We start from the raw sequence: 25,763 nt of genomic DNA, 5'->3' as shown, positions 1-25,763 counted from the left end.
GAGCTCCTCCAGTTTTGGGCCACAAGGGGTGTGAGGTGGAGAAAGGAGCAAAAGAGTTGTGGGGCAGGTGGAATGCGGGGGGTCTGGGTGGAATAGGGATGGGGTCCCAGGGAAGGGTCAGAAAGGGGTGGGGCTCTGGGCGGTGCTTCAGGTGGAAGGGTCAGAATGCAGTGGGCCCACAGACAGGTGGAAGGAGTTGACAGGGGCCCCCTCACTTGCTCTGGCTGAGGGCCCTGAGAAACCTTAATCTGCCTCTGGGCTCCATGTTTTCTGATTAAGAGAGGGGACACTGTTCCATTCTGCAAAAGGAAGAAAAGTTGTCATTGTGCACATCATGAAATAAGCACTACAACTCTTTGAAAAGTATCATGACAGTCCACATGGTGGACATCAAGGAATATTCAAAATGAGAACTGCGCTGACATCAAGATACTACTGGCCAGGGATGACAAAAGGTATTGCAGATTGGGTAGGTAAAGTAATTAAACTAAATCCTGAAGAACGCTGTTTACAATTTAAACACAAATTTGAAATTTACAAAGAAATATATAAATACATTTGGTGTGAAAAGGTGAATGAACTCTGTTCCCTTGCAATAATATCTCCATACAAAAATGTTAATGTCAGCATATTGTTCCATCCAAACTAGGTTGCACAATGTCTGCATTGCCAGAAAGAGGAAAAAGAATTAAATGTGGATACCACCTTCAAAAGCATAAAGGTGAATTTTGGAATCAGATATATCTACTATGTTTATTCAGAAATTTCTTATTCATCCTTTCAATTGTCAATGCATTATTGGTATTTGTCATATATATGCTGTATGCACTACAAAGTCTTATTCATTTCCTTAAAAGTAAGTAAGAAATCTTTGAAAGACAGAATTAAAGTTAATTGTTTATCATTATGTGTTTTTATTATTGCTATACAAGGCCTTGCATTCGCAATAAGTGTAATGCATATGAGTGGCACAGCACAGCCAGCAATGACCTCTGCACTGACTGTGCTGTGCTACACTGGCACTAGCATTGTTGGTGTCACTCTGGCATAACCCTAGGTAACTCGGGAGGGTGGTAGACCACAAGTGTCAATGAAGCCCTCCTGTTGTAGGCCTCAATGAACCAATCTTCCTCCATGTTAAACACTTTGTGTAACCTAGTGTAACCTAATGTACTAATAGCTGCAAAAATGTAATGTCAGCAGTTAGTTTTCTGATTGTAATAGTTCCCTGCTGTAACACACTGGAGCTAAATTGAAGCAAGTTTCAAGGTCGCTTTTAGATACAGTATACATGTCTCAGCAGCGGAGTGGGGGGAGGAAGGGGGAAGACAAAAGATTGAATGAGAAAAGATACTGCTGCTGGATGGGAAAGAATAGGGGAGTGAAAGATCAGCTAGACACCAAGAAATAGTTCTCAGAAAGCAACTGGGATATAAAAGGAGGAAGCCGCTTGTGTAGGGGGGCTGGATCTGAGGCATGCTAAGTCTCCCAGCAACGCTTTGAGATCTCAAATAAACTTTGCTTGCTTCTCCCCCCTGGTGTGTTTATTGGCGCTACGCACTCTGGGCAACGAACCACTGTTGCTTGCCTCCGGCACCCTCTGTGCCTGCAACAGCATGGCATATTTCTTCAGGGGTCCTCTTGTATCATTTTTCCCACCCATTCCTGTACTTCTTTTTGTTTGTTTCTTTATTTCTTTTTATTGTGTTTTTAAAAGTGGTCATTACATTCTGATTTTGTGGCGGTTGTAACCGTATTACAGTGTTTACTCTGCTTATGACATATGGGCTTATTGAGAACATTTAGTAAGAGAAATGTGAAATATCACTGTAACTGGTACCCTTGCATATAGATCAGTCGGCTCTGCGAATTGTTGGGAATTGATTTAATAGGACCATTACCAGCAACAAAGGAGGGTACCAATATATACTGAGAGACACAGATTATCTTTCAAGATGAGTGGAAGCCTTTCCACTTTGAACTAAATCAGCATATGAGGTGGCAAACATCATGTATAAAATGGTGGTTGGACGTTGATGCCCACAGCAGATGTTGTCAGATCTAGGTCCTGAATTCAATAATAAGGTAATGACTGATTTTTTCAGGTTATTTTTACTATTTCTTCAACCTCACTATCAGGCCACAGATAGCTGATTGTGAACATGGGTTTCATTGCCCTTGTGATTATTTTTTAAAGGTATATTGTTGCTGACAACTGTTTGTGAACACTCACCTTATATTTTAGAAACACTGCTGTTGATCACCCCAGCAGGGTTGCTATACGATTTTTTGGGGGGCTGGTGTCTCATACCCACCAGAAAACCCCACAACAGTTGTTTCAGATAGTAATACTAAAAGATGGGATATTACTGTTGCTAATTACCCATAAAATGGCAAATAGGCGTAGGAACATCCCTTTGGACAAGTCTGTATGTAAGTTTATGGTGTAACATTTTTTTCTCCAGTTTAACCTGTATGTTTACAAAACATGGGGGACAGCCCATACTTGCACTGCCTATGCTTACTAACGGACGTAGCGTGCCCGTGTGCGATTCGAGCATGGTTACCCTGGGCCGGAAGACGTGACAGGCGCGTGCACTGCAGACTTGCCTACAAAACGGGAGAGGCGCTTTTCTCATTCGTGCCAGGTAATAATGAAACGAATCAAGTGAAATATTAACGTTGCGCTCACCCGTCAGCACCACTGGTGGCAAATTCCGCCGGGCGGGCAAAGGCGGCCGCACTGACACGGCGGTAACCGCTGCCGGGGGAAGGAGGAACGTGCCGTCCGCGGCTTTTGTCCTTACGGCGGCGCACGTGGGGCTCGGCGCGGGCCGGCGGGGCCCGGTTCCGGCGCACGCGGCGCGGCAGCGGCCGTTCTCGCAGCGCTCCCTGGCGGCACGTTGCGGGCGCAGCGCGGCCTGAGAGCCTCAGCGCCAGCGGGGAGAGGAGGCGAGTGTCGGGTGTTGTCCCTGCCGAGAGGCCGCGGCGGGGCCGTAGGAGGCCGCACAAGGCAGCGCGACGGGGGCCGCGGCTCGGCCCGAGCCCGGTGCCAGGGGGCTGGTGGAGGAGGGGGCGGGGTTTAGTTCTGGGTCATGACGAGGACAGGATGGGGGTTCCCGCTCCCCCGGGGCTTGGCAGGGTCTGGCTCGGGGGGAGCAGGGGGGTTTGCGGGTCAGGCGTGGGGTTGCCGCCCGGGTGCGGGATTGGGGGCAGAGGGGGCGGGGATTGCGGCTCGGTGGGGGATTGGGTGAGGGGCCAGGGGGCTCTGGCTCAGGTGGGGATAAGATGAGTTGGGGTTGGGCACCTACTGCACGGTTCCAAGTCCCACTAGAATTGGGATTTGGATGTTCTTGATTTCTGAATAGAGACGGGGCAGGTTTTAAACATTAGGTCGATGAGGCGCAGATAAGCAAGGCTAAATGTTGATATTTTGCCCATAATCACAATTTACCATTATTTTGTAGGTTTGGTGTTCTGAGGTGTCTACAGGGCTTCAGATATTTACCAGAACATCTACCGTTTGGAGAACTAAATCTACTAGTCAGAGGTAAATATAAAAGCTATAGGTGATATGTGAGTGTGTCCACCAGATTAGTCCAGGGATATAGCCCTAGTCTGTTACTCCTGGTGATCAGCACTATATTCTTCCTTTAGCTATGGCAGGAGGATACTCAGTCATCCAACCTTCATTTTTTTGATTACCTTATCCAGTGAATAATTTCAGTGCCTGTCTCTTCTGCTCAGATCTTTCCATGGCAGCAAACGTGAAAAATGCATCACTACTGACAGCTTCACTGTTGTCAACATGTTTCTCAGAAAAATCCTGCAAAACTAACTAGATACTTGTAGAGTGAACTTAGCTGCTGTTGCTTATAGCTTTACCTAACAGCAGAAGTGTTAAAAGTGTCTTTCAGCACGTTATATGTAGTTCATGTTTGTGATGTTTCTAGCCGTTATGCTTGCAAAGGTAACTTATCTTAAACAATTCTACAGAAATTGAAGACGTAGCCGTAACCCGCACACTCCCCAGGAAAGGCTTCCCACTCCCAAGTGTATTTTTAAGCCCCATTTATGTACATACTTTTAAAATACTCATCATTATAACATCTAGGATGATATTAGGACCATGGACCCAATATTAAATGATACCTGAACAAAAACAATGCACCTATATTACATAAAACTGTGGTACAAAATACACATAATGTAGAGAACCCATAGGCCATTTATTTTTACTATCACTCTCCCTTAACCTGATTATTTGGGAAGGAGAGAAATCAAATCTCATGGAACGAAATCCCTTCAACACAATGAGAATTGAGCCTGGTTAATCTCTCTCATCTGTCCTACTACTTTTTGTGTACTACTCTCCTGCTGTCTTCTTTCTTGGTCTGTGTCCAGTATGAAGGGTATGCATATGCCATGGTCCCTCCTTAAAAGTCTTCAGATGAAGAAAATCCAAAAGGTACATTCTCGTTTTGCCCCACTCCATCGTAGGCTGTCACTTCTCTTAGGCTGTGCCCACAGTACACACATTCAGCCTCTCCAGCAGTAGCATATACTTACCTTTCTGTCTTGTTGTGTAGGTTGTTTCTTTTATGAGACATCTTACAAATTAAGCTGCTTGACCAATCTTATGCTACTAAAAAAAAATCCCTCTGGATTAGCTATAAAATTAAAAGAGATCAAATAGCCTCAAAAAGGAAAAAAACCCATCCCATAATCAGCATAAACTTATTTATTTTTATTGTCCTTCTTCTGTTTTATAGTGAACAGATAGTGGTAGTTAATTTCCTAGAGAACAGTGTTACTGCACCTGTCTACATGGGCAGAAGAGGTATTTTTTCAGTCAAGTAGTTAACTGTACTCAATGAAGACAACCCCTATCCTCCCAATATCTGTGTAGACACAGCTTGATTTGGAGAAACTATTGTAAGATCATTTGAACTGGTTGTGTTGTGGTCTAGGTGAGAGCCTAGGTACGTGAGCAAACCAAATGATCGTAATGGTGTTAAATTATGTCTTTAAGGTGTTAAAGTGATATCAGTCAAGTTGAGCTAACTTGATTAAAAACACACCTTTTTGCCTATGTAGGCAGGACTAGGGTGACTTATGAAATGGTTATTTGGGAAATACCTGTATAAACCAGATACACTTATTGCCCTTTAAATGTGAGTAATATTGTTCTCTAGAGGGAGTTCTGTAATTGTGGATCTTCCCTTAAGAATGACAGGTCTCAACCTTTCTGATTTGAAACCTGAGCTGCTTTAGTTTAGATGTCACAATACCATGTCTGGAATAACGTGCTGCTGTTACAAGTCAAATCTGAGTTTCCATGGAGGTGTACAATAGAATATTTACCTTTCCTTACTAAAGTCTAAGAATTTAGTTTTTAAAAATTGTATCTTTTATATGCCATTAAACAAGAACACTTGCTAATGTGAATTACATTGCAAAAGGGGAAAGATTGAGGATGCTAATCAAAGTAAAGATACTTCATGAATTCAAGAATATAAAATAGTTTGCTATAGCTGAGATATTATAGGTTCAGATCACTGTTCTCTTGATAGTTTCCAAAACATATATGTGCAGCAGTAAAAATTAAATATTTGTTTCCTACAACTTCAACAGTTTGCTTTGACTTAGTTTTTTAATCTGTAGAACCTCTAGCAGTCTCTGTGCAGTTTCAGATGTATCACTTTTGGCACAAGTCTTGACTTGTTGCTTTTTCATTAATGAATGGAGCAGGTGCTATGTTACCAAATACTACATAAGAACAGCCACACTGGATCAGACCAACAGTACCCTGTCTCCCGACAGTGGCCAATGCCAGGCGCATCAGAGGCAATGAGTAGAACAGTTTTTGGCAATCAGAGGCTAGGAACACTTAAAGCATGGGTTTGCATCCCAGACCATCTTGACTGATATCCACTGATGGACCTATTCTCTATGAACTTATCTTGTTCTTTTCTGAACCCAGTTATGATTTTGATCTTCACAGCATCTCCTGGCAATGAGTTCACAGGCTAACTCTGTGTTGTGGAAGAAGTACTTCCTATTGTTTTAAAGCTACTGCCTATTAATTTCATTGGGTGATTCCTGAATGTGCTTTTTGTAAAGATTTAAAAAAAAGCTGTACTGAGGTGGTGTGAAACAGGCTATAAACCTCTTAAAATATTAGGAAAGGTACTAAGAAGCACAACTCTGTTGCAATAGAAAGAGTTTGACTATTGCATGCCCAAAAGAGGCACTTTTTAAAGAGTGTTCACTATGGGTATCTTTAAAATATTAACTAGTAGTTTCCTCTTTTCTCTTATTCATAGCTGAGTTGTCAACACACAGAGAAAAGCATCAAGATGCCCATAGTGCAGGCCAGGGGTGGATCAGTCCGTAAAGCAAAGAAAATTACTGTAAAAACATCTTTAAATAACCCATATATCATCAAGTGGCATACCCTAGAAAGAGATGATATGCACTTTATACTCCAGACCTTGGAAGAAAGGATTAAACACATTGGACTTAAAAAGATTGAGACTCGAAGGAGGAAAAAGCATTCTGTTGCAAAAAGGCAAATTAAAGAAAAATGTGATGCTAGTGATTGTAGTGTACTTCCAAAGGAGAAGGAAATAGACCATATTCAACAAGAACAAGGATGGACTGACTTAAATGTCAGGAAACAGCTTGCTATTGGAATTAATGAGGTTACTAGATCTTTGGAAAAAAATGAACTACTTCTAGTGCTGGTGTGTAAATCTGCAAAACCTACTATGATCACCATGCACCTTATTCAGCTGAGTGCCAGTCGAGCAGTCCCTGCTGGGCAGGTTCCACGTCTTAGTGAAAGCATAGCACCTATGCTTGGCTTAACATCTGTTCTAGCACTGGGTTTTAAAAAGAATTCTGATACTTTTACTGAAGTAGTCAAAGCTATAATACCACGGATACCTAGCTTGGATGTGCCCTGGATTCATCACAGAAGTGAGCAACATATGGCAGAGGCATATACTGATCCTTTGGAAATTCAAGATACCGAGCTTATGGAGACCTCAGCGGAGGAGTTCCCTCAAAGCCATAAGTGGAAATGTACTGAAAGCAGTAAGTCAGATTCTTCAAATGTAACTTTACAAGCTCTCAGAATTAAAAAGCTTGTTCCAAATCCAAATAAGATACGAAAACCTCCCAAAAATAAAAAAGCTGTTTCAAAATAACTTAGTTTAGTACAAGTCTTTACAGCGGGAGTAAAATGATTTTTATGTAGTATTGGAAACTGCCCCATGTAACTAAGTTAGCTGCTTTTAAATATCATAGCTTCAGATGTAAAGTCATTTGACCAATAGAAGATGAACTCAGACTTGTTTTGTTCTGACATTAAAGCATGCAATCTATAAATTGTGCATAAGTGTTAACCGCTTTCCTGCTTAATTATTGTTTAGAGAGCCTAGGCTTACTGGTGTGTGGTAAAGCATCAAGCAGATTCTTTTGGTTTTAGGGAATGAATATACTTAGAACAAAACTCTAAAATTAAATGTAACTATTCAAACAAATGAATATCAAAATTGAAAGTTTATTCAAACAAGTGTCCATGCTGGTATAAACTTTGTTTTTTAAAAGCTGGTCATTTATAAGATGTTTCAAGCAAACATCTGTAACTGGTAGGCACCTACACAGGCTCTGGTTTTGAATGTTAATACTCTGCTCTACGAGGTTGGTTTTGGTCAAGAGATGCATGCTAAACTGGTTTCCAGATATTTGGTCTCTGATATGCTAAAGGAAAACATTAGTCTTGATCAACATATGAATAATTAAATACTTCTGTTGCAGGAAAAATGCATTTTAAAAATGACTGTTGTATGCAAACCGAGACATTCTCTCACAGGATCCACATAATACAAAGATGAAGTTAACTGACAAAATTATTTCACAAAGGGAGTTTAGAAACTATTTCATGTAAAATGGCAGGTAAGAATTGTAATAATTCCAAATAGCTGAAAATGATATGCTACTTAACTCTTGAAGAGAAATGCATTTTAAGAAACTGCCGTAGTAAGCAGTAGAATGTAATGAGAGCACACACCAGACATTTTGCAGGAAATTGTGTAAGGATGTTTAGAAGGTAGGGAACAGTGAAGCACCTCACACTGCAATAAAAAAAGGTGTATAATCTCAGCAAAATAGAAGTAATTTACTTAGAGCTAACATTTTACTCAAAAGCTACTACTGTCCTTCAGGAAGAAAGCTAGCAAAAATCTCTTTCTTTTAAGTGAGCCTGTGTTTGTTTTTTAAATAGGGAAGAAACTTCTGTGTTTCTTCTAGGCTGTGATTATCTAGGCTGCCTGTATTCTGGATTCCCCTTCTCTCTGCACTCATGTACAAGTGAAGGGGACAAATTAAAAAGGGTCACAAGCAGTGATTCCATAGTAATGAGGCTAACTGAAGGTTAAACTGCAGCAGAGACTTCTAATAGCAAAATGCCTGGAAAAAAAAAAGGGCAGATACTAATTTTTAGCCATTCTGTGTGTGTTCTTTGGGCTTGTCACTCAAGAAAGTTAAAGTGAATCAACTAAAAGGGTAAATTAAAGCACATTACAACCCCTATAGTTGTTCTAATTCAGGAATAAAGTGGCCTTAGTGTTTCCCAAGCAGTGGGTTGTGGGAAGGTTCTAGATGGATTGCCATGTCCAGGGTCAGAATAACCCATTGCTGAGCCCAGACTTAGGCTAACATATACTTTTCCCAGCTTGATGCAGATGGGAGGCCCCAATGCCAGCGGGGTGTTAGAGAGAAAACCTGTCCAGTTCTCACCCGCAGCAGCAGCAGCTCTTGTCCTGTGGGACTCGGTCCAGTTCCCCATGCTGGGTGTTGCAACTTGATGTTTGTGGTCACGGTGCCACTCAAGTGTGGTGCAGCTACTCTGTCGTGACAGAGGAGTAGAAGGGCCAAACAGGAGTGGCATTGTAAGTGCCACTCAAATTTGGCCTGGCCACCCGTCTGTCAAACTTGGGTGTGTATGTGCAAAAATGAGTGGTGCTGCAACCCCATGCACCCAATTGCAATGTCCAGAGCTGGGGCCAACCCTCCTGCTCCCCTATCTTGACAGGAGCTGCCACTGGGATGAGTCCAGGGTGAACTCCAAACCCTCCTCCCACCTCCTCTGAACCTAGATGGGATTTAGGGTTGCAGTGCTGGGGCTGAGGGGTCATATATGTAATGGGAGGTGCAAAAAAAGACAAAATGCAGTTTGTAGCTCACATTAATAAATTCAGGAATCACTGGTTTAATCCTCAGACTTTGGCAGAGAATTAAACTATAGCAGATTAAGGCTGCTTTATTCTTGCATGAGAGAATCCATGAGAGTGATTAATAGGCTTTAATTTATGCACCTCGCTGTAAGGTTAAGTTGATTTGTCATATCTGTCCTGGATGGGCCTGTGTAGACACAGCTTGTGTTCTTCAGGCCAGCAATAGGCCCTCCTTGACTTTAAGGTACAAACCATTTTAGCTTTAATGACATAAGTGGCTAATTAAATCCTACTATGTATAATTGGAAGCTAACCCTGGGGTGTTGGAATGTACTATCTTTCAAAGTCTAATGTAGACAGGGGCAGTGTGCTTTAACTTGAGCACATATTGAAGCAGGCTGCACTGTTCACATTGGACTAACTGTGTATTAGTATGAGTTAGAACACATTTACCTAGCAATATGCCTTTAAATCATAGTTTAGACAAAGCTTGAGAGCCTGTTACCCCTGTACATATGGGGTAGAGTCCCCTTCCATTATAAAAGAATGACTTTTATGAGATAACATCATGTGTGGCAGCTTACGTTCAGTGATAGAGGCAGAACTAAATACCTCTACGTGGCTAATTTCAGACAGCTCCTAAAGTTGAGCAAAATTTGCTCTCACATTTAGAATTATGGAGGTGTTAAAGCCAGGTTTATCCATAAATACTTCACCAAATATTCAAGTAATGTCCAAAATACCTGCACCACGATTTGGCACTTTCAGCTAGAACTGTAGATTTTGCTGCTCATGTGACTATAGCATACCTAAACTCTAAGAATTGCCATCACAATTTAAGCTATGAGTGTGACATTATGGAACGTATACCAAATGCTTCTAGTTGCAGAGCATTCATGAAGAAATAAAAATCAGGTTGTTGCATTTAAGTTGAGGCCAGTATATAGTCTTTCCAGGGGATAGGGAGAAATATGTATCTCTCTCGATTACTGATACTATATACAGTGAAACCTTTTGTTCAAAATTCAGGATAAAAACACTACCAGTAACAATTTATGAATACTTATTTACACAAGATACTTTTTGTTAGAATTACAGACATCAAAGTAGACAAAGGAATATGTGCAATTTTGCAGAAGCATTGAAAACATTCAAAACTATAAATAGTTTGACAGCATTACCAAAATTCTTAGTTTTACACACAGGCTGATGTTGATTTACTGAGGAAAAACTAAGGTTTTGTGCCACAACTATAAATTAAGTACAGTAATTTATAATCATTCTGGCAACACAGATATCTGCACTGAACAGTGCAATACTACTGAATCAGTCCACTGATCTAATGAAGATCAAAGTACAAATCTGTATTTTTATTGATTTGGCAGCATTGCTTATAGAGAAACAAATGCACTAGTCAAACCAGCACATTTTCATACTGCTCCAGTTACAAAAAACATCCAAGACTTTCATATTAGCTACAAATATTTCATAACTCCATTATTTTACCCCAAATGATGACATCCATGTGAATTTTATAAGCAAAGATACTCAGTATGGATCCTTCATTCTGCTACACTAACAAACATACACCACCACTTAATAAATAGAAATGCAGCAGTTCATTCACATAATAGCAAAGATTTTTGTACCCTAATCCACCACTGCAGTTCAGTTTGTACAAAACAGTCTTTTCTACAGAGTGGAAAAAAATACCTTCTTTTTATCAAGGTGCGAGCTAAGCTTTGATAATTAAATGAATGTGCTTTTATTCTTTTTTATGGACAAAAGTTTCATGAACTTTCCATTCTATCTGAAAATGTGTAAAATCGGTCAGATATGGATTTCTTCATTATTTTACATTTGATGGATTATTTCAATTTCACTGATGTTGTGCTTTTATTCCTCTTGAACAATACTGTTCCAAGAACTGTTATGTAGATTAAATCAATCCAAATGACAACTTCAGAGTTCTAGAAACACAAGGGTCCTCCTTATTGTAATACAAGGCCCACCTAAAGTAAGGAGCAAAATGCACTAGTTAATGCAAGTATAGCAACAAATATTGGCTTTTTTAACTTAATTATGAATCTTAGATGTTCAATTTAAAAACAAATTAAAAGTTTTGTCTGTTTTGACATTCTTAAGTTAATGTATTTTTATTGTTAACTGTGCACAGAAGCTCTTTTCTCTCTTACCTTTTCTGATTCCATGCCAGGACACCGCCAGTTGTACAAATAATACTGCAAGTTCCCATCTCCTATCCCAAACTTGAGTTTTTCCAGGAATATTTTGTTCTCCATCAAGTCTAGTGCATTGAACACATCAAATCCTTTCTGGAAACATCAAAACATTTTTGAAATTTTATTTTGATTTTCAAATGATGCTTTATATACACACATAATGAGTATAAATGTATCCAAGAGTCTAATGATTTTCACTAAATAGACATTAGATTTGATCCTGCATTCTGATATGCATGCAGAATAGAAAATTTTCCAACAGAAAGTAATTCTGTCTGCATATCACATAGGGTAATTTAGACTGAAGGTTCTCTCTCTAGAACAGTGGTTCTTAACCTATTTACCACTGTGGGACGCATATAGCTCTCTGTGTGTTACGTGGGCCCCATCCACAATACAATACATTGGAGGTTCTCAAACGTCATTGCACCAGGACCCTCTTCTAACAACAAAAATTACTACATGACCCCAGCAGGGGGGACAGAAACCTGAGCCCCACCAAGTCCAGCCGCCCCAGGCAGAGGGGCCATAGCATAAGCCCTGCCACCCCAGGATGGTGTGAAGCTAAATGGAAGCTGAAGCTCAGGCTTCGGCTTTAGTCCCCAGCAAGTCTAACGCCAGCCCTGGCGACCCCATTAAAACAGGGTTGTAACCCACTTTGGGGTTCTGACCCACAGTTTGAGAACCACTGCAATATTTCTGGGGGAAAAAAAAATTAGTTTTTGTTATATGAGAGCAATACGATTCAAATCAATGTAGTACCTTTTATTTCAATACTGGCAAATGTCTATCGAGCATTTTAAATTAGCAAAATAAATCAAGATATTAACTTAAAATTAGTTTACTGGAGGGGTGGCATGGCATGACATGACACTGCTGCTGGCAGCATGGCTGCGGAGCCTGCCTGCAAAGATGGGGAGCCCTGCCCGGTGTGGGGTGCTCACCCCAGCCAGGGACTGTCCTCCAGGCACCCAGTCCCCCCACCCAGGGAATGCCCCACATCACCCAACCCTCCTGGGATTGTCTCCCCAGCATCAGACACCCCCAACAACAGTCTGGCACACGTACCTGCTCTGCAGAGACAGGGTGCCCTGTCCAGGGCAGAACAACCCCCTCCAGCATCTAGTCCCCCCCCCCACCTGCTCCCAGCCCTCAACCCCTCCACCCAGGGACTGTGCCTATCTAGCCTCCCATCCAAGGGCTGGCCCTGGCCACCAGTCCACACACCTACAGTCTGTCCCTCATGTACTGACTGCGTGCGCCCTCCTTCCCATGCCCCAGCCCCCTGCACCCTCTCACTGGGGCCCTAGCCCCCTGAACCCTTCTTCTCGTGCCCACTGGTTTCCTACCTTGGTTACACATAGCTTAGCCATACAGCCTGCCCTGCCCGCCTGCCACTGCAGTCCTAGTGCCAGGGAGCCTGCTCCAGCCAGGTCACTGGACCAGTGGGGTAGAGGTGGTGTGGGGGGAGGGGTGCAGAGCACCCTGGTTTCTTGCTGATGCGGCTAGGCCTGATTCTGTGCCACCCCATTTTTGGACCCCCCTGCTGGCTCTGTGACTGGGGCATGTGCTCCTCCCACCCTGCCATAGTTAGAGCCCTGAGAATGTCACAACATGGGCTGTAGCTATGTGCTGATTGGGCCGCAAATGGCCCCTGGGGTGAGAACCACTGCTCTAGGAGGTAGGACATCGTCAGGTGATATTCAGGAGTAAAACATCAAAATAATCCTAATGCAGTTTCAAAGTTACGTTTGTTTCTTTGCAGAATATCATCAAGATTGATCTTAGTTTAGTCTACATTAAACTGCATTTGAGCAGGCACAGTACTAGCTGCTATAGTTGAGGCTGCATAAACATATCAGTCCTAACCTGTTTTCAGTCATTTATATATTTTCAGGATTTAATTTCTTCAAGTTTGGTTCCTTCCCAAAAGTGATGCAAGAATTTGTTCTTCTACGTCTTCATTGCATGTGCCCCTCTCCTGCTCACTTGCCCTCTGCCAACTGTCCACTCCCTCCCTTTCCCATTACATTAGTCTTTTTACCATCAAGATGCCACAGAAACTGAGTAGTCTTAAATTTCTACTGTAAAACTGGCCTTTACACATTCCCACCCACCCGATTCCCTTCGACTGTGTTAAACTGACTCATTATTATTTGTATTATTGTAGTGCCTAGGAGCCCTAGTCTTTAATTAGGCTCTGATATTGCAATTTGTCACACACTTGCTTCACTTTTGTCGTGTTCCACTGAATTCACTAGTGCTCCCCTCTGTGAGAGTGCAGCACACCATTAGGCACAACTGTAATACAAATTATTAGTAACAGCAACAATGTTCAGCTGTTTGAAACTGAAAAAAGAAAAAAAAAAAGACCTGTCCCCATTATAAAGAAAAAGTGGTTAAAAAAACAACAGATTAATGCTGGAATAGCAGGAAGCATAAAGCTGAAATTTGGCATGCAAACAGACTTCTGCTATAGTAAGTGCCTTTAAATATTTTCGTGAAAATATTTTTGTTCTGACCAAGTTATTGCCCCTTTTTAAAAAATCACACACCATATATGCCCAGTACATTTTGCAGAGATTTCTCATGTTACGCTACTAAAGAAGTTCTTGCCATGCATACATGTGTTTAAGTTAGATGTGCTGTGAAAAAATGTACAGAAAGTACACACAGATACACAAACAAGAGGCAAGGCCTCTGCATCTGGGAAAGTAAAAGCTGAACTACTCCAAAATTAGCAGTAGAGAGCCTCTCTCCTGCAGAAATTCCATCAGAACTAAGTGAAAAGAACATTAAAGCTGTACAGTTAAGCACTCAAAAGGTCAGGAAATGACAAAGTTAAATTTGCACATACAATCTTAATTCTACACCCTATCCTTCAATCTAATTATTACATAATTTCACAAGAAATACAATTTTCTTTATAATTTTAGATACACACATGTAGCAACTTGTAATTCTTCATTCTTGAATATGTATACCACTTTTATTAGAATTATGTATAGTCCAGTATATTTTGGTTCATTTAAGTCACTGACTTCAATAGAAGCGGAAAGTGCTCTGTACCTCTGAAAAAGTCTGGCCACTTACTTAAGGTGCCTAAACATAGATTTAGGTATCTAACTTTACACATCCAAGTTTGAAACTCCTGGTCTACATGAATCTGTGTGTTTAGAACAATTCATATTAAAACCACTGTTAAATGAACACAGAACTCACAACTCACAACTCAAAGTCTCATGCAGTTTAATAAAGAGCTGCACTTCCTGTGCCACAAATTACCGCCAAAAGGACAGCTTCCTGTTTTCCTCTTCTGTTTAAGAGTTATTTCTGTTTGTAATTAGCTCTTGATTAGGTGATATTTTACATTCCCTCTTTCCCCCTTCATCTAAAACACCGAGGACCAGATTTTTAAAGGTATTTAGGTGACTAAAGATGCAGACAGACACCTAGTGGGATTTTCAAAATTGACCAGGCATCAAATCTCAATGGGATTTGGACACCTAGATGCTTTTAAAAGTCACATTAGGTACCTATCTGAATCCTCAGGCGCCTAAATACTTTTTGAAAATCTGACCTGAACCTCCAGTAGCGTGCTGGCCCCTGAACACCACGCTGGGACGTACAGTATTTACTTGGATCATAAACACTGCTTCCCGCATCTGATGGGTATCTCCCATTCAAGTTCTAACCCAGACCAATCCTGTTTAGTTTAGGAAATCCATCAGACAATGCTCAAGGTACAATAGCTCATATGATTAAAAAATATTAGAATGATCATGATACATAGTTAGTCCTTCTGTTACCATTAATCTGTCTTTGTGAGTTGTTTCTGATTTATACACACAAAGTAAAATATTAAGTAACTACATACTGCTGGAGACTTCAGTCTTAGCTTCAAGTAAATAAAGGTACTCCGCTTGCATATAAATCTGTATAATATCCTATTTTAACAAGGTACTAAGTGTTTTTCGGAATGAGTATAATTTACAAAAGTAAAGCAAGTTTACACACTTTGTTCATTAAATGTGCCACTGGATTCTCAGCAGAAAGAAATATTTGCATGTTTCAAGGAAATTTATCATCAGTCTCTACAAATGAACATACTACACAGTGCTCAATACCTATCTACAGCTTTTTTCCCTTTTCTTTTGCTGTCAGCAGTTTGAACAGGGCACTAATTAAAACCAGACCATCTGTTCTTTGAAAAAATATACATATAAATTCTTGTTAAATTTCCATTTTACCTTAGTGAACCTTATTTTGTTATAATCGCAAAACTTCATGCATGGAGGAAAAGCAAAAATACTACACACTGGTTTCAGTTCACAGGGCTGATTTGTACTCTATATTACTTCTGAATTGTTCATCTTTTTAAAAATGAAAGTAAATATATGAGATTGATTCTGTAGATATATATCCCCATAAACACCTACATCAATCACTTACAAACATTTTACAAGGATAATGCATGGTGTCTACTATTTTTAGTGCTAGATGGCATTGAACCCATGAGAACACTTTAAATTTACTTCTGAACCCTTCATTTGTAGTGGCTTCCCCCCCATTTGCCCAAATTGCATCATTAATGTTGTTCTCTCTGTGTGAGAAAATGTTTATACAACTTAGAATTTGAGAATACATAATTTAAACACTTCACATCTTCTCTTTGCTTCCATATACAATACCACTTTTGTAGCTTTAAAAGGCAAAAACAGTTAATTACAAGTTGTAATTTCAACTAATTCCCAACACAAAATAAACCCTTCCATTTTACTAAACAAATCCAAACTAATTTATTTCTGCAAACCTTGATAAGTTGTCCAATCCCATCAGTGAGTCACCATTTTAATTATACTGTACATTCTTCTAACATTGAATATCCAGTGCTTACTGTTAATTTGGATACTAAGGGCCAGATTTTCACCAGTATGCTCCAGATCCGCGGTGGGCAACCTGTGGCCTGCTTGCAGCCCGTCAGGGTAATCCGCTGGCGGGCCGCCAGACAGTCTGTTTACATTTGCACAGCCACCCGTAGCTCCCAGTGGCTGCGGTTCACCGTTCCCGGACAAAGGGAGATGTGGGAAGCGGTGCAGGCTGCAGGGACGTGCTGGCTGCTGCTTCCCACAGCTCCCACTGGCTGGGAATGGCGTACCGCAGCCACCGGGAGCTGCAGGCGGCCGTGCAACTGTAAACAAACTGTCTGGCAGCCCTTCAGTGGATTACCCTGACGGGCCGTGTGTGGCCCGTGGGCCCCAGGTTGCCTACTACTGCTCCAGATGCTCTGCATAGCTCTAGCAACACTCCATTTCAGTTTTCACATTACCAAACAGCGTAATAAACCACTTGCTTTGAATTTACTGGTAACAGAACATTGTTCAAAATTAGGGCCGTCAAGTGATGTAAAAATTAATCACGATTAATCGCGGGATTAAAAAAGTTAATTGTGCGATTAATTGCACTGCTAAATAATAATAGAATACCACTTATTTAAATATTTTGGATGTTTCACACATTTTCAGATATATTGATTTCAATTACAAACAGAATGCAAAGTGTACAACGCTCAGTTTTATAATTTTTTTTATTTCAAATATTTGCACTGTAAAAAAACAAAATAGTATTTTTCAATTCACCTAATATAAGTACTGTAGTGCAATCTCTTTATCATAAAAGTTGAACTTGCAAATGTAGAATTATGTACCATAAAACCCCTGCATTCAAAAATAAAACACTGTAAAACTTTAGAGCCTACAAGTCCAATGAGTTCTACTTCTTGTTCAGCCAAAAGCTAAGACAAACAAGTTTGTTTACATATACAGGAGATAATGCTGTCCACTTCTTGTTACAATGTTGCCTGAAAGTGAGAACAGGTCTTTGCATGGCACTGTTGTAGTCGGCGTTGCAAGATATTTTCATGCCAGATACGCTAAAGATTCATATGTGCCTTGATCCTTCAACCACTATTCCACAGGACATGCGTCCATGCTGATGATGGGTTCTGTTCAATAACAATCCAAAGCAGTGTGGACCAACGCATGTTCATTTTCATCATCTGAGTCAGGTGCCACCAGCAGAAGATTGATTTTCTTTTTTGGTGGTATGGATTCTGTAGTTTCCACAACAGTGCTGCTCTTTTAAAACTTCTGAAAGCATGCTCCACACTTCATCCCCCTCAGATTTTGGAAGGTACTTCAGATTCTTAAATCTTGGGTGGAATGCTGTAGCTATTTTTAGATATCTCACATTGGTATCTTCTTTGCATTTTGTCAAATCTGCAGTGAAAGTGTTCTTAAAATGAACAACATGTGCTGGGTCACCATCCGAGACTGCTATAACATGAAATATATGTCAGAATGCAGGTAAAACAGAGCAGGAGACATACAATTCTCCCCCAAGGAGTTCAGTCACAAATGTAATTAACACATTTTTTTCACCAGCGCTATCTACTTGGAAGCATGTCCTCTGGATCAGTGGCCGAAGCATGAAGAGGGCAGATGAATCTTTAGCACATCTGGAACAAATATTTTGTGACACTAGCTACAACAGTGCCATGAGAATGCCTGTTCTCGCTTTCAGGTGACATTGTAATCAAGAAATGGGCAGCATTATGTCCTGTAAACAAACTTATTTCTCTTAGCGATTGGCTTAACAAGAAGTAGGCCTGAATGGACTTGTAGGCTCTAATATTTTACATTGTTTTGTTTTTGAGTGCAGTTATGTAACAAAAAACCTACATTTGTAAGTGGCACTTTCATGGTAAAGAGATTGCATTACTGTACTCCTACGAGGTGAACTGAAAAAATACTATTTCTTTTGTTTATCATTTTACAGTGCAAATATTTGTAATAAAAATAATATAAAGTGAGCACTGTACACTTTGTATTCTGTGTTGTAACTGAAATGGATATATTTTAAAATGTAGAAGAGCATCAAAAATAAATTTAAATTGGTATTCTATTATTTAACAGTGCGATTAATTTTTTTGAGTGAATCGCGTGAGTTAACTGCGATTAATCAACAGCATTATTCAAAATATATTTTGTAAAAATACTGCAGGCTTATGGGAATTTTTTCCTTTTTCTCTAGAACTGTTCAAAGTGAAGAGAAAAGCTAATATAGATTTTTTTTAAGTTCTGCAAGTGCATTAAAAATCCCTTTTTAAAGTAAAAAAAAAAGGAATATTACACATTAAATACTTCCTTTCATTTTTTTTTTAAATTACCCTACTTTTCTGAGAAAAGTAGACAGGGAAAGTAAGTTACTTACCAATTTAGCTATAATGAGTGCATCATTCATTAGATCCAAAAGAGGAGTCTCTGTATGAATATTGTAGAAGGAATAGGCAGCTTTGAGGCTTTTATGAACAGAGTGGTGCATAACTGTTGAAGGTAACGTGTAGAAACTCAGAAAATCGGTTAAAATACCATTTGAACTCTGGGGAAGAAAAAAGTCATTGAATGAAGAATCAGCTTGTAATTAATTAGCTACAGTTTTAGCCTTCACTCTGTGCAGCAGATATTTTGGGAAAGTACAAATACTAGCTGCCAGAAGCCTACCCTTCAGGTGGCATGGCTATCAGCACTGCTCTATACTGCGCATTCATCACAACTTCAAAAATTCTCTTGGTTAAAAATCAGACGCACGGAATTGGTGCCCTCAGAACATCTTAATTTCATAAATAGAAAGGCAGTGCTGGAGGGGACCTTGAGAGGTCATCTAGTCCATCCTGCCATACTAAGGCACAACTGACTGAGTATACCTAGACCTTCCCTTGCACATTTTTGTCTAACCTGTTCTTAAAAACCTTCAATGATGGGGATTCCACAACCTTCCTTGGTAATCTGTTCCAGTACTTAACTACCCTTATAGTTAGAAACTTTTTCTAATATCTAATCTAAATATCACCTGCTGCAAATAAAGACAATTACAGACTCAATTATAGACTTTAAGGTCAGAAGAGACCAATATGATCGTCTAGTCTGACCTGCACAACGCAGGCAGCAGAATCTCACCCACCCACTCCCGCAACAAACCCTTAACCTATGTCTGAGCCACTGAAGTCCTCAAATCCTGGTTTAAAGACTTCAAGGTGCAGAGACTCCTCCAGAAAGTGACCCGTGCCCCATGCTACAGAGGAAGGTGAAAAACCCCTAGGGCCTCTGCCAATTTGTCCTGGAGGAAAATTCCTTCCCAACCCCAAATATGGTGATCAGCTAAATCCTGAGCATATGGGAAGACTCACCAGCCAAACATCCAGGAAATAATTCTCTATAGTAACTCAGATCCCATCCCATCTAACATCCCATCACAGGCCATTGGGCATATTTACCGCTAATAGACAAAGATCAATTAATTGCCAAAATTAGGCTATCCCATTATACAATCCTCTCCATAAACTTATTAAGCTCAGTCTTGAAGCCAGATATGTCTTTTGCCCCCACTGCTTCCCTTGGAAGGCTGTTCCAGAACCTTACTCCTCTGATGGTTAGAAACCTTCATCTAATTTCAAATATAAACTTTCTGATGACCAGTTTATATCCATTTGTTCTTGTGTCCACACTGGTACTGAGCTTAAATAATTCCTCTCCTTCCCTAGTATTTATCCCTCTGATACATTTATAGAGAGCAATCATATCTCCCCTCAGCCTTTTTTTTTATTAGGCTAAACAAGCTGAGCTCTTTGAAACTCCTTTCATAAGGTTTTCTATTCCTTGGATCATCCTAGTAGCCCTTCGCTGTACCTGTTCCAGTTTGTATTCATTCTTCTTAAACATGTGAGACCAGAACTGCACACAGTATTCCAGATGAGGTCTCACCAGTGCCTTGTATAATGGTACTAACACCTCCTTATCTCTACTGGAAATACCTCGCCTGATGCATCCCAAGACCGCATTAGCTTTTTTCACAGCCATATCACATTGGTGGCTCATAGTCATCCTGTGATCAACCAATACTCCGAGGTCCTTCTCCTCTGTTACTTCTAACTGATGAGTCCCCAGCGTATAATAAAAATTCTTGTTATTAATCCCTAAATGCCTGACCTTGCACTTTTCACTATTAAATTTCATCCTATTACTATTACTCCAGTTTACAAGGTCATCCAGATCTTCCTGTATGATATCCCGGTCCTTCTCTGTATTGGCAATACCTCCCAGCTTTGTGTCATCCGCAAACTATTAGCACACTCCCACTTTTTGTGCCAAGGTCAGGAATAAAAACATTAAATAAGAGTTTGGTCCCAAAACTGATCCCTGAGGAACTCCACCAGTAATCTCCCTCCAGCCTGACAGTTGACCTTTCAGTACGACCCGATGTAGTCTTCCCTTTAACCAGTTCCTTATCCACCTTTCAATTTTCATATTGATCCCCATGTTTTCCAATTTAGCTAATAATTCTCCATGTGGAACCGTATCAAATGTCTTACTGAAATCAAGGTAAATTAGATCCACTGTGTCTCCTTTATCTAAAAATCTGTTACCGTCTCAAAGAAGGAGATCAAGTTGGTTTGGTATGATCTACCTTTTGTAAAACCATATTGTATTTTGTCCCAATTATCACTGATCTCAATGTCCTTAACCACGTTCTCCAATTACTTCTTGTCCTACCTTCCTACGAACAACTGATCACTGTTGTCTTTTGTAACAATCCTTAACATATGTGAAGACTTATCAGTCTTCTTTTCTCCACATTTTTCCAGTTCTTTGGAAAAAGAAATTTTTTGCTTTTTGACAGCAATTTTTTGTGGAAAATATGTAGCATATTTAGATCAGCTCTAGTGATTCACATTGAAAAAGTATACCAAATTGCAAGATAGTAGCTCAAAAGGGCTCTTGAAGCATGATAAGGGAGATGTCAAATTTTTTAAGGACCTCTGATGTAAAGTTCAAATATCAAATATGAGGATGTCTCTGCTGAGCTCTGTATCACAGAGATGAATTAATTATGGAGCTTAAGAAAACACCTCCAATGATTCTGCACAATCATTAAGGATGCTAGAAATGTTAATTCAGTGATTATGAGCTTTATTAAGGTTTCCCCTTTCATTTTGCTATGGTCTTTAGTACCAACATTTTGAATTTAAAACAAAACAAAGCCTTTGGCCATTTGTGCTGTGAAGGTAGCCTTCTTAACATGTAATTGCAATCTAACTTTTCTGTAGTTTCTTTCATCCTAAAAGGATTTCTAAGCACTAGCAAACAAATTTAATATAGTGACTAGCAGCTTTCAATGGAACTTAGGTTTCTAAGCTACACGGGTCATTTTGAAAATTTTACCCACAAATAATAGCACCAAGAGATGTGAACTTAAACTATTAAATTGAGTATCAGATTACATTTGAAGCAGCTTTATCTGATACTAGGACTCTCCATATAAATAGGTGCACCTGAAATCAGCTAAACAGGATTTAAATTTTGTGCTGGCCTGCTGTGGAGTTCCTATTTGACATCTGAAGGAATGACATCAGACCCCATTCCCATTTCCTCATCTCAGTCATTTTAGCAGCTCTCTTCTTGCTGGAAAAGCAGATTCGAATATTAATACTTATAATCAAATTGTTTTTTTCCCCAAAAGGGGTGGTGAAAAGCAAACAAGATTTTAAAAAACTTAGAGTGCCTCCCAGATGGTCATTACTTACAGAGTTTTAGAATTCTTTTTTAAACAACCTGTTATATTACCACTGCAGTCCATACAGATGCCAAAAATAAGTGTTTTCTTATCATGCAATTAGAATATTAGAATGTACAATAATGTTTACCGTTCTCTGTTTAATATAAAGAACAAAATGGGTAAACTATATCAAGCTCCACAAATGCTACGATGAAAGGTTAAGTGGAGATCATGGCTCTCAATACACTAGAAAGCCCTCTTGTTTCTCATGGTAGTTATCTTGATGCCATCAAAGCCCTAATGTCAATATAGCCTTACATTGAATTACCTGTGTAATATTACTGGGGAGGCAAGTGTGGAATTTACATATACCTCATTTATATTGTTAACCAATGTTTTTACCTCAACTACAAAAGTGTCAATAATATGATCCTGAGGCAGGAACCAGTGGGCTATCTCTTCTTCATCCATTACAGGAGCAAGATTAAATTGCTTCAAGTAACTGTTGATCAGTTCTTGCACTGCTTTAATGTCTTTTTGTTCCATTGGTCTCAAACCTGAAGTTTTTGTGGCCTTGTTACAATAAAAAGAAAAAAAATAAGAGTTTAAAGGAGGAATTTATTTACAAAATATGTGAAAGTAGGTTACAGAGCACCCTCCATTTGCTATAGAATATTCATTATTAGCCTACTTTACTCTAGCATTATAATTCATTATGCCAATTTACAAACTGCCTTCAATCAATATTCCCTACCTTCTAATTACTGAGACAGTCTGAGGCACATCAATCTTTACATACCATTACTAGTACTACTTCATTTCTCCAGGGAAACAGACACTGCTGACTGTAGCGTAAACTGCAAACATAGTGCGTTCCTTTTTTAGTTTGATCATTACTTCTTTTCTTCTAAATTATTTAGGGCCCAGAAAAGACCCTGATTATCAGCAACTGACCAGAAGACAAAAATATGTTGGATGCCAAGTAAAAATCACTTTCTCTCCTGTGCTTATATTTGGTCAGCAAACATTTAACATGAAAATTTCCAGCTACTTTTACCCCTCCAAACTAGCTTGTTGTTTAAATTTTCTATGCAGACATAACCATTTTTCTACTCATGAGAAAGCCCTCTTCACATAAATTAAGGCCATTCTGGAATTACCAATCTACAGTACATTTTAGAAAATAAGATATTTTACAGAGGGACTTTATACAATGGAGAAAAAATATTTCTAATACATTGTAATTAACATTTAGATGTGTGGCAAGCAACTGAATCTTATTTTCTCCACCAAATTTTTTGTTAATTATCCAGCATGTTTCTTCATTAAACAAAGGTTCATTCTCTTTCAGAGCTTATCTGCTTCATCATTAAATGAAGTCATATAATGAATTTGTTTAATATGTTAGTCATTTTTCATGGTAACATGGCAAGGTCAAATACAGGGGGCCCCAATTTTCAGGCTGGCTCTTACAACTTTGCCCAATTCCAGCAAAGCAGTCAAAAAACTAGCTTAATGGATCCCTGAGGATGCCCCTTGTGGAAGACGGATCATTGAGTGGTGTAGAACTAGTGCAGCTGCCCATATAAGGAGTGTGCCTGCAGGGAAGGAAGCCTGGCTGGGGCATCCGTAAGTCCCAGAAATCCTCAGCTGTATCCCAGCTCAAGTGGCAACTCTAGCCCAGGATTCTGAGCTCCTGGCAGAAGAAGGTATGAAAACAAATGTCTGAAACAACAACAGATTGGCAAGGTATGTTCCTTTTGGTATATTTTTTCCTCACTTTAAGTTTGTCTTTAAAAGTCCCCTATTAAGTAACTATATACCTGGAGAGTGAAAAATACCCAAGAAGAGTTATTTAGAGTAACATTTTGTTAATATAATCACAATATTCTTATATGATTTCAAACAGATCTTCAGAGTAGACAGTAAAAAATACCAAGCGTTGTGTTGCTAACTATACTGAGGCCCAGGCCACCACCACATCTTCACAGCTCATTTTAGCTACACTAGTTAGATTAAAGCTAGTGCTAGGCCTATCTGAGCTGCAATCACATGTCCAATTACAGCACAGACATACCTTTAGGTACAAGGATCTTAAGATCTCTTGGCTTTCTGAGAGACATTGGCTGCTAAGTGCTTTTGTCACTTTTGAAAATGGCACTTAGGTGCTTTAGAAATTTTACTCAGAAGTTATTGTCTGTGTACAGTGCTGCATACATGTCCTAATGTCTTCCTAGGTGTGTTTCTAGGTCTTATTTCTCCCCTCCCCATACTTTATTTTTCTTCTATTGTAATCTGTAACTTATGAATTAGAAAGATTGGTTAGAATAAGAGTTGTATATTTTCTAATAAACCCCATTCATTTATGAACTTTGTCTATATGAAAAAAATAGAAATGCCACCAAACCCTATATCTGAAATATCTACTAGATTTTTAGCATCTAAAAATTATTTAAAATTTGACTAAAGTTAGACTTAGTTCTTCGGGCTTAAAAAATAAATTAAATTTAGTTATTCATTTTTAGGCTCTGCCAACTACTGCACTGCATACAGTGAGAGAGCATGTGTGCGCAGCATGGGAAGTGGGTCACACTGATAGCATTACGTACTGAGACACAAACAATGGACTCTGCTGTGCAGGGGAGCATCTAGTATAGTGTTGACGCTATAAAAGTAATGAGCATCTGTGACATCAGACCAACCAATGATGGCAGACATGGCTGTCCAAAGGCAGGTAAGTCATTATGGAAAAAGTTGAAGGAGGCAAGGGGAGAGATTTTTATCCAAAGAAAAGACATGCACAGTACATAGCATTTCCTGAGCTACAATTTGCTGAAACTGTTCATCATGTGGAGAAAACATTCTCTGGCAAATTGGACTAAAATGCTTCTCAGCATTGCCTTATCAACATTTTAGGATTCTTTCTTTGTAAGAAATTCAGGTCATAAACTGTGAATTTCCTACTCCACTAAAAATGATATGTTAATTGGATGAAAAAGTAATGGTATACAGTTGTAAAAAGTGTGTGTCTTCAGTCTGTGGTTGAATGGGATTGAGTTGAAGTTTACTTGGGGAGTTTTGAGAGTTTTTTAGGGTCTCTGGTATTTCTAAATAAACTCATCTACTCTTGTAACCCCTTTTCCAACGAACAAATATGTTTTTATATGGTGTAAATGCTTTCCTTCCAAAATGAAAATCTTGCCTTGTAGGAGACTGATGGAAGGGTATATTTTGGGCCTCACAATAACTGTGAGGGTTCTCTAGGCAGATACATTGCTTACATCGGGAAGTCTGTAGAGCTTCATTGTTCTTTGTAAAGTCATATTTCTACTCAAATGTGAAAATTTCACCTCTACCAATTTTCTGGGGTTCAGTGATCGATGCCAGTACCTGGAAATACAATTTAAAATACATGTTAATATAATTACTAATTTTAATAATATATGTTATATATATATTTCATCCAATCCCTGCCTCCCAAAATTAAACAATTGCATCTAAGGGGCAATCCAATATTACTATCTATGGAGGGCTTGAGCAACAGCTAAACAGCCGAATAAAGTGTTGACACTACACCTTTTAAACTTGTTAATGACTATGGTATGGTTGACTATCATAGTTTGTACCCACACACATTTTTAATATTGAGATTAGTAATCAGGGCAAC

General features: G+C 39.5%; 2 protein-coding genes across 8 annotated transcripts in view; one reads left to right on the top strand and one right to left on the bottom strand.

Moving 5' to 3' along the window:
* The first annotated feature begins 2,607 nt into the window (after positions 1–2,607).
* Positions 2,608–25,763, top strand: part of RPP38 (ribonuclease P/MRP subunit p38) — a 34,540-nt gene continuing 11,384 nt past the window's right edge. Inside the window, exons 1-3 of one of the 4 annotated variants that reach the window (XM_050939667.1) lie at positions 2,608–2,648; positions 3,468–3,550; positions 6,327–7,460. In XM_050939667.1, coding sequence (XP_050795624.1) covers positions 6,360–7,211 — 852 coding nt within the window. In that variant the 5' untranslated portion in view covers positions 2,608–2,648; positions 3,468–3,550; positions 6,327–6,359 and the 3' untranslated portion in view covers positions 7,212–7,460. Of the gene's footprint in view, positions 2,649–2,921; positions 3,050–3,109; positions 3,143–3,467; positions 3,551–6,326; positions 7,461–25,763 lie in introns of those variants that run through there. The other 3 variants (XM_050939668.1, XM_050939665.1, XM_050939666.1) reach the window with 3 other exon arrangements.
* The window catches only part of NMT2 (N-myristoyltransferase 2), a 50,923-nt gene continuing 35,751 nt past the window's right edge, over positions 10,592–25,763 (bottom strand). For 3 of the 4 annotated variants that reach the window (XM_050939583.1, XM_050939581.1, XM_050939584.1), the window contains 5 exons: positions 25,378–25,486; positions 22,499–22,669; positions 18,755–18,922; positions 11,438–11,575; positions 10,592–11,254 (listed from right to left, as the gene is read on the bottom strand). In XM_050939583.1, the coding sequence (XP_050795540.1) occupies positions 11,234–11,254; positions 11,438–11,575; positions 18,755–18,922; positions 22,499–22,669; positions 25,378–25,486 (607 nt within the window). In that variant the 3' untranslated portion in view covers positions 10,592–11,233. Of the gene's footprint in view, positions 11,255–11,437; positions 11,576–17,076; positions 17,818–18,754; positions 18,923–22,498; positions 22,670–25,377; positions 25,487–25,763 lie in introns of those variants that run through there. The other variant, XM_050939582.1, reaches the window with a different exon arrangement.

Source organism: Gopherus flavomarginatus, chromosome 2, assembly GCF_025201925.1.
Source record: "Gopherus flavomarginatus isolate rGopFla2 chromosome 2, rGopFla2.mat.asm, whole genome shotgun sequence".
Lineage (NCBI taxonomy): Eukaryota > Metazoa > Chordata > Testudines > Testudinidae > Gopherus > Gopherus flavomarginatus.
The sequence above is the reverse complement of the archived record's forward strand: the minus strand, read 5'-3'. Positions and strand labels throughout refer to the sequence as shown.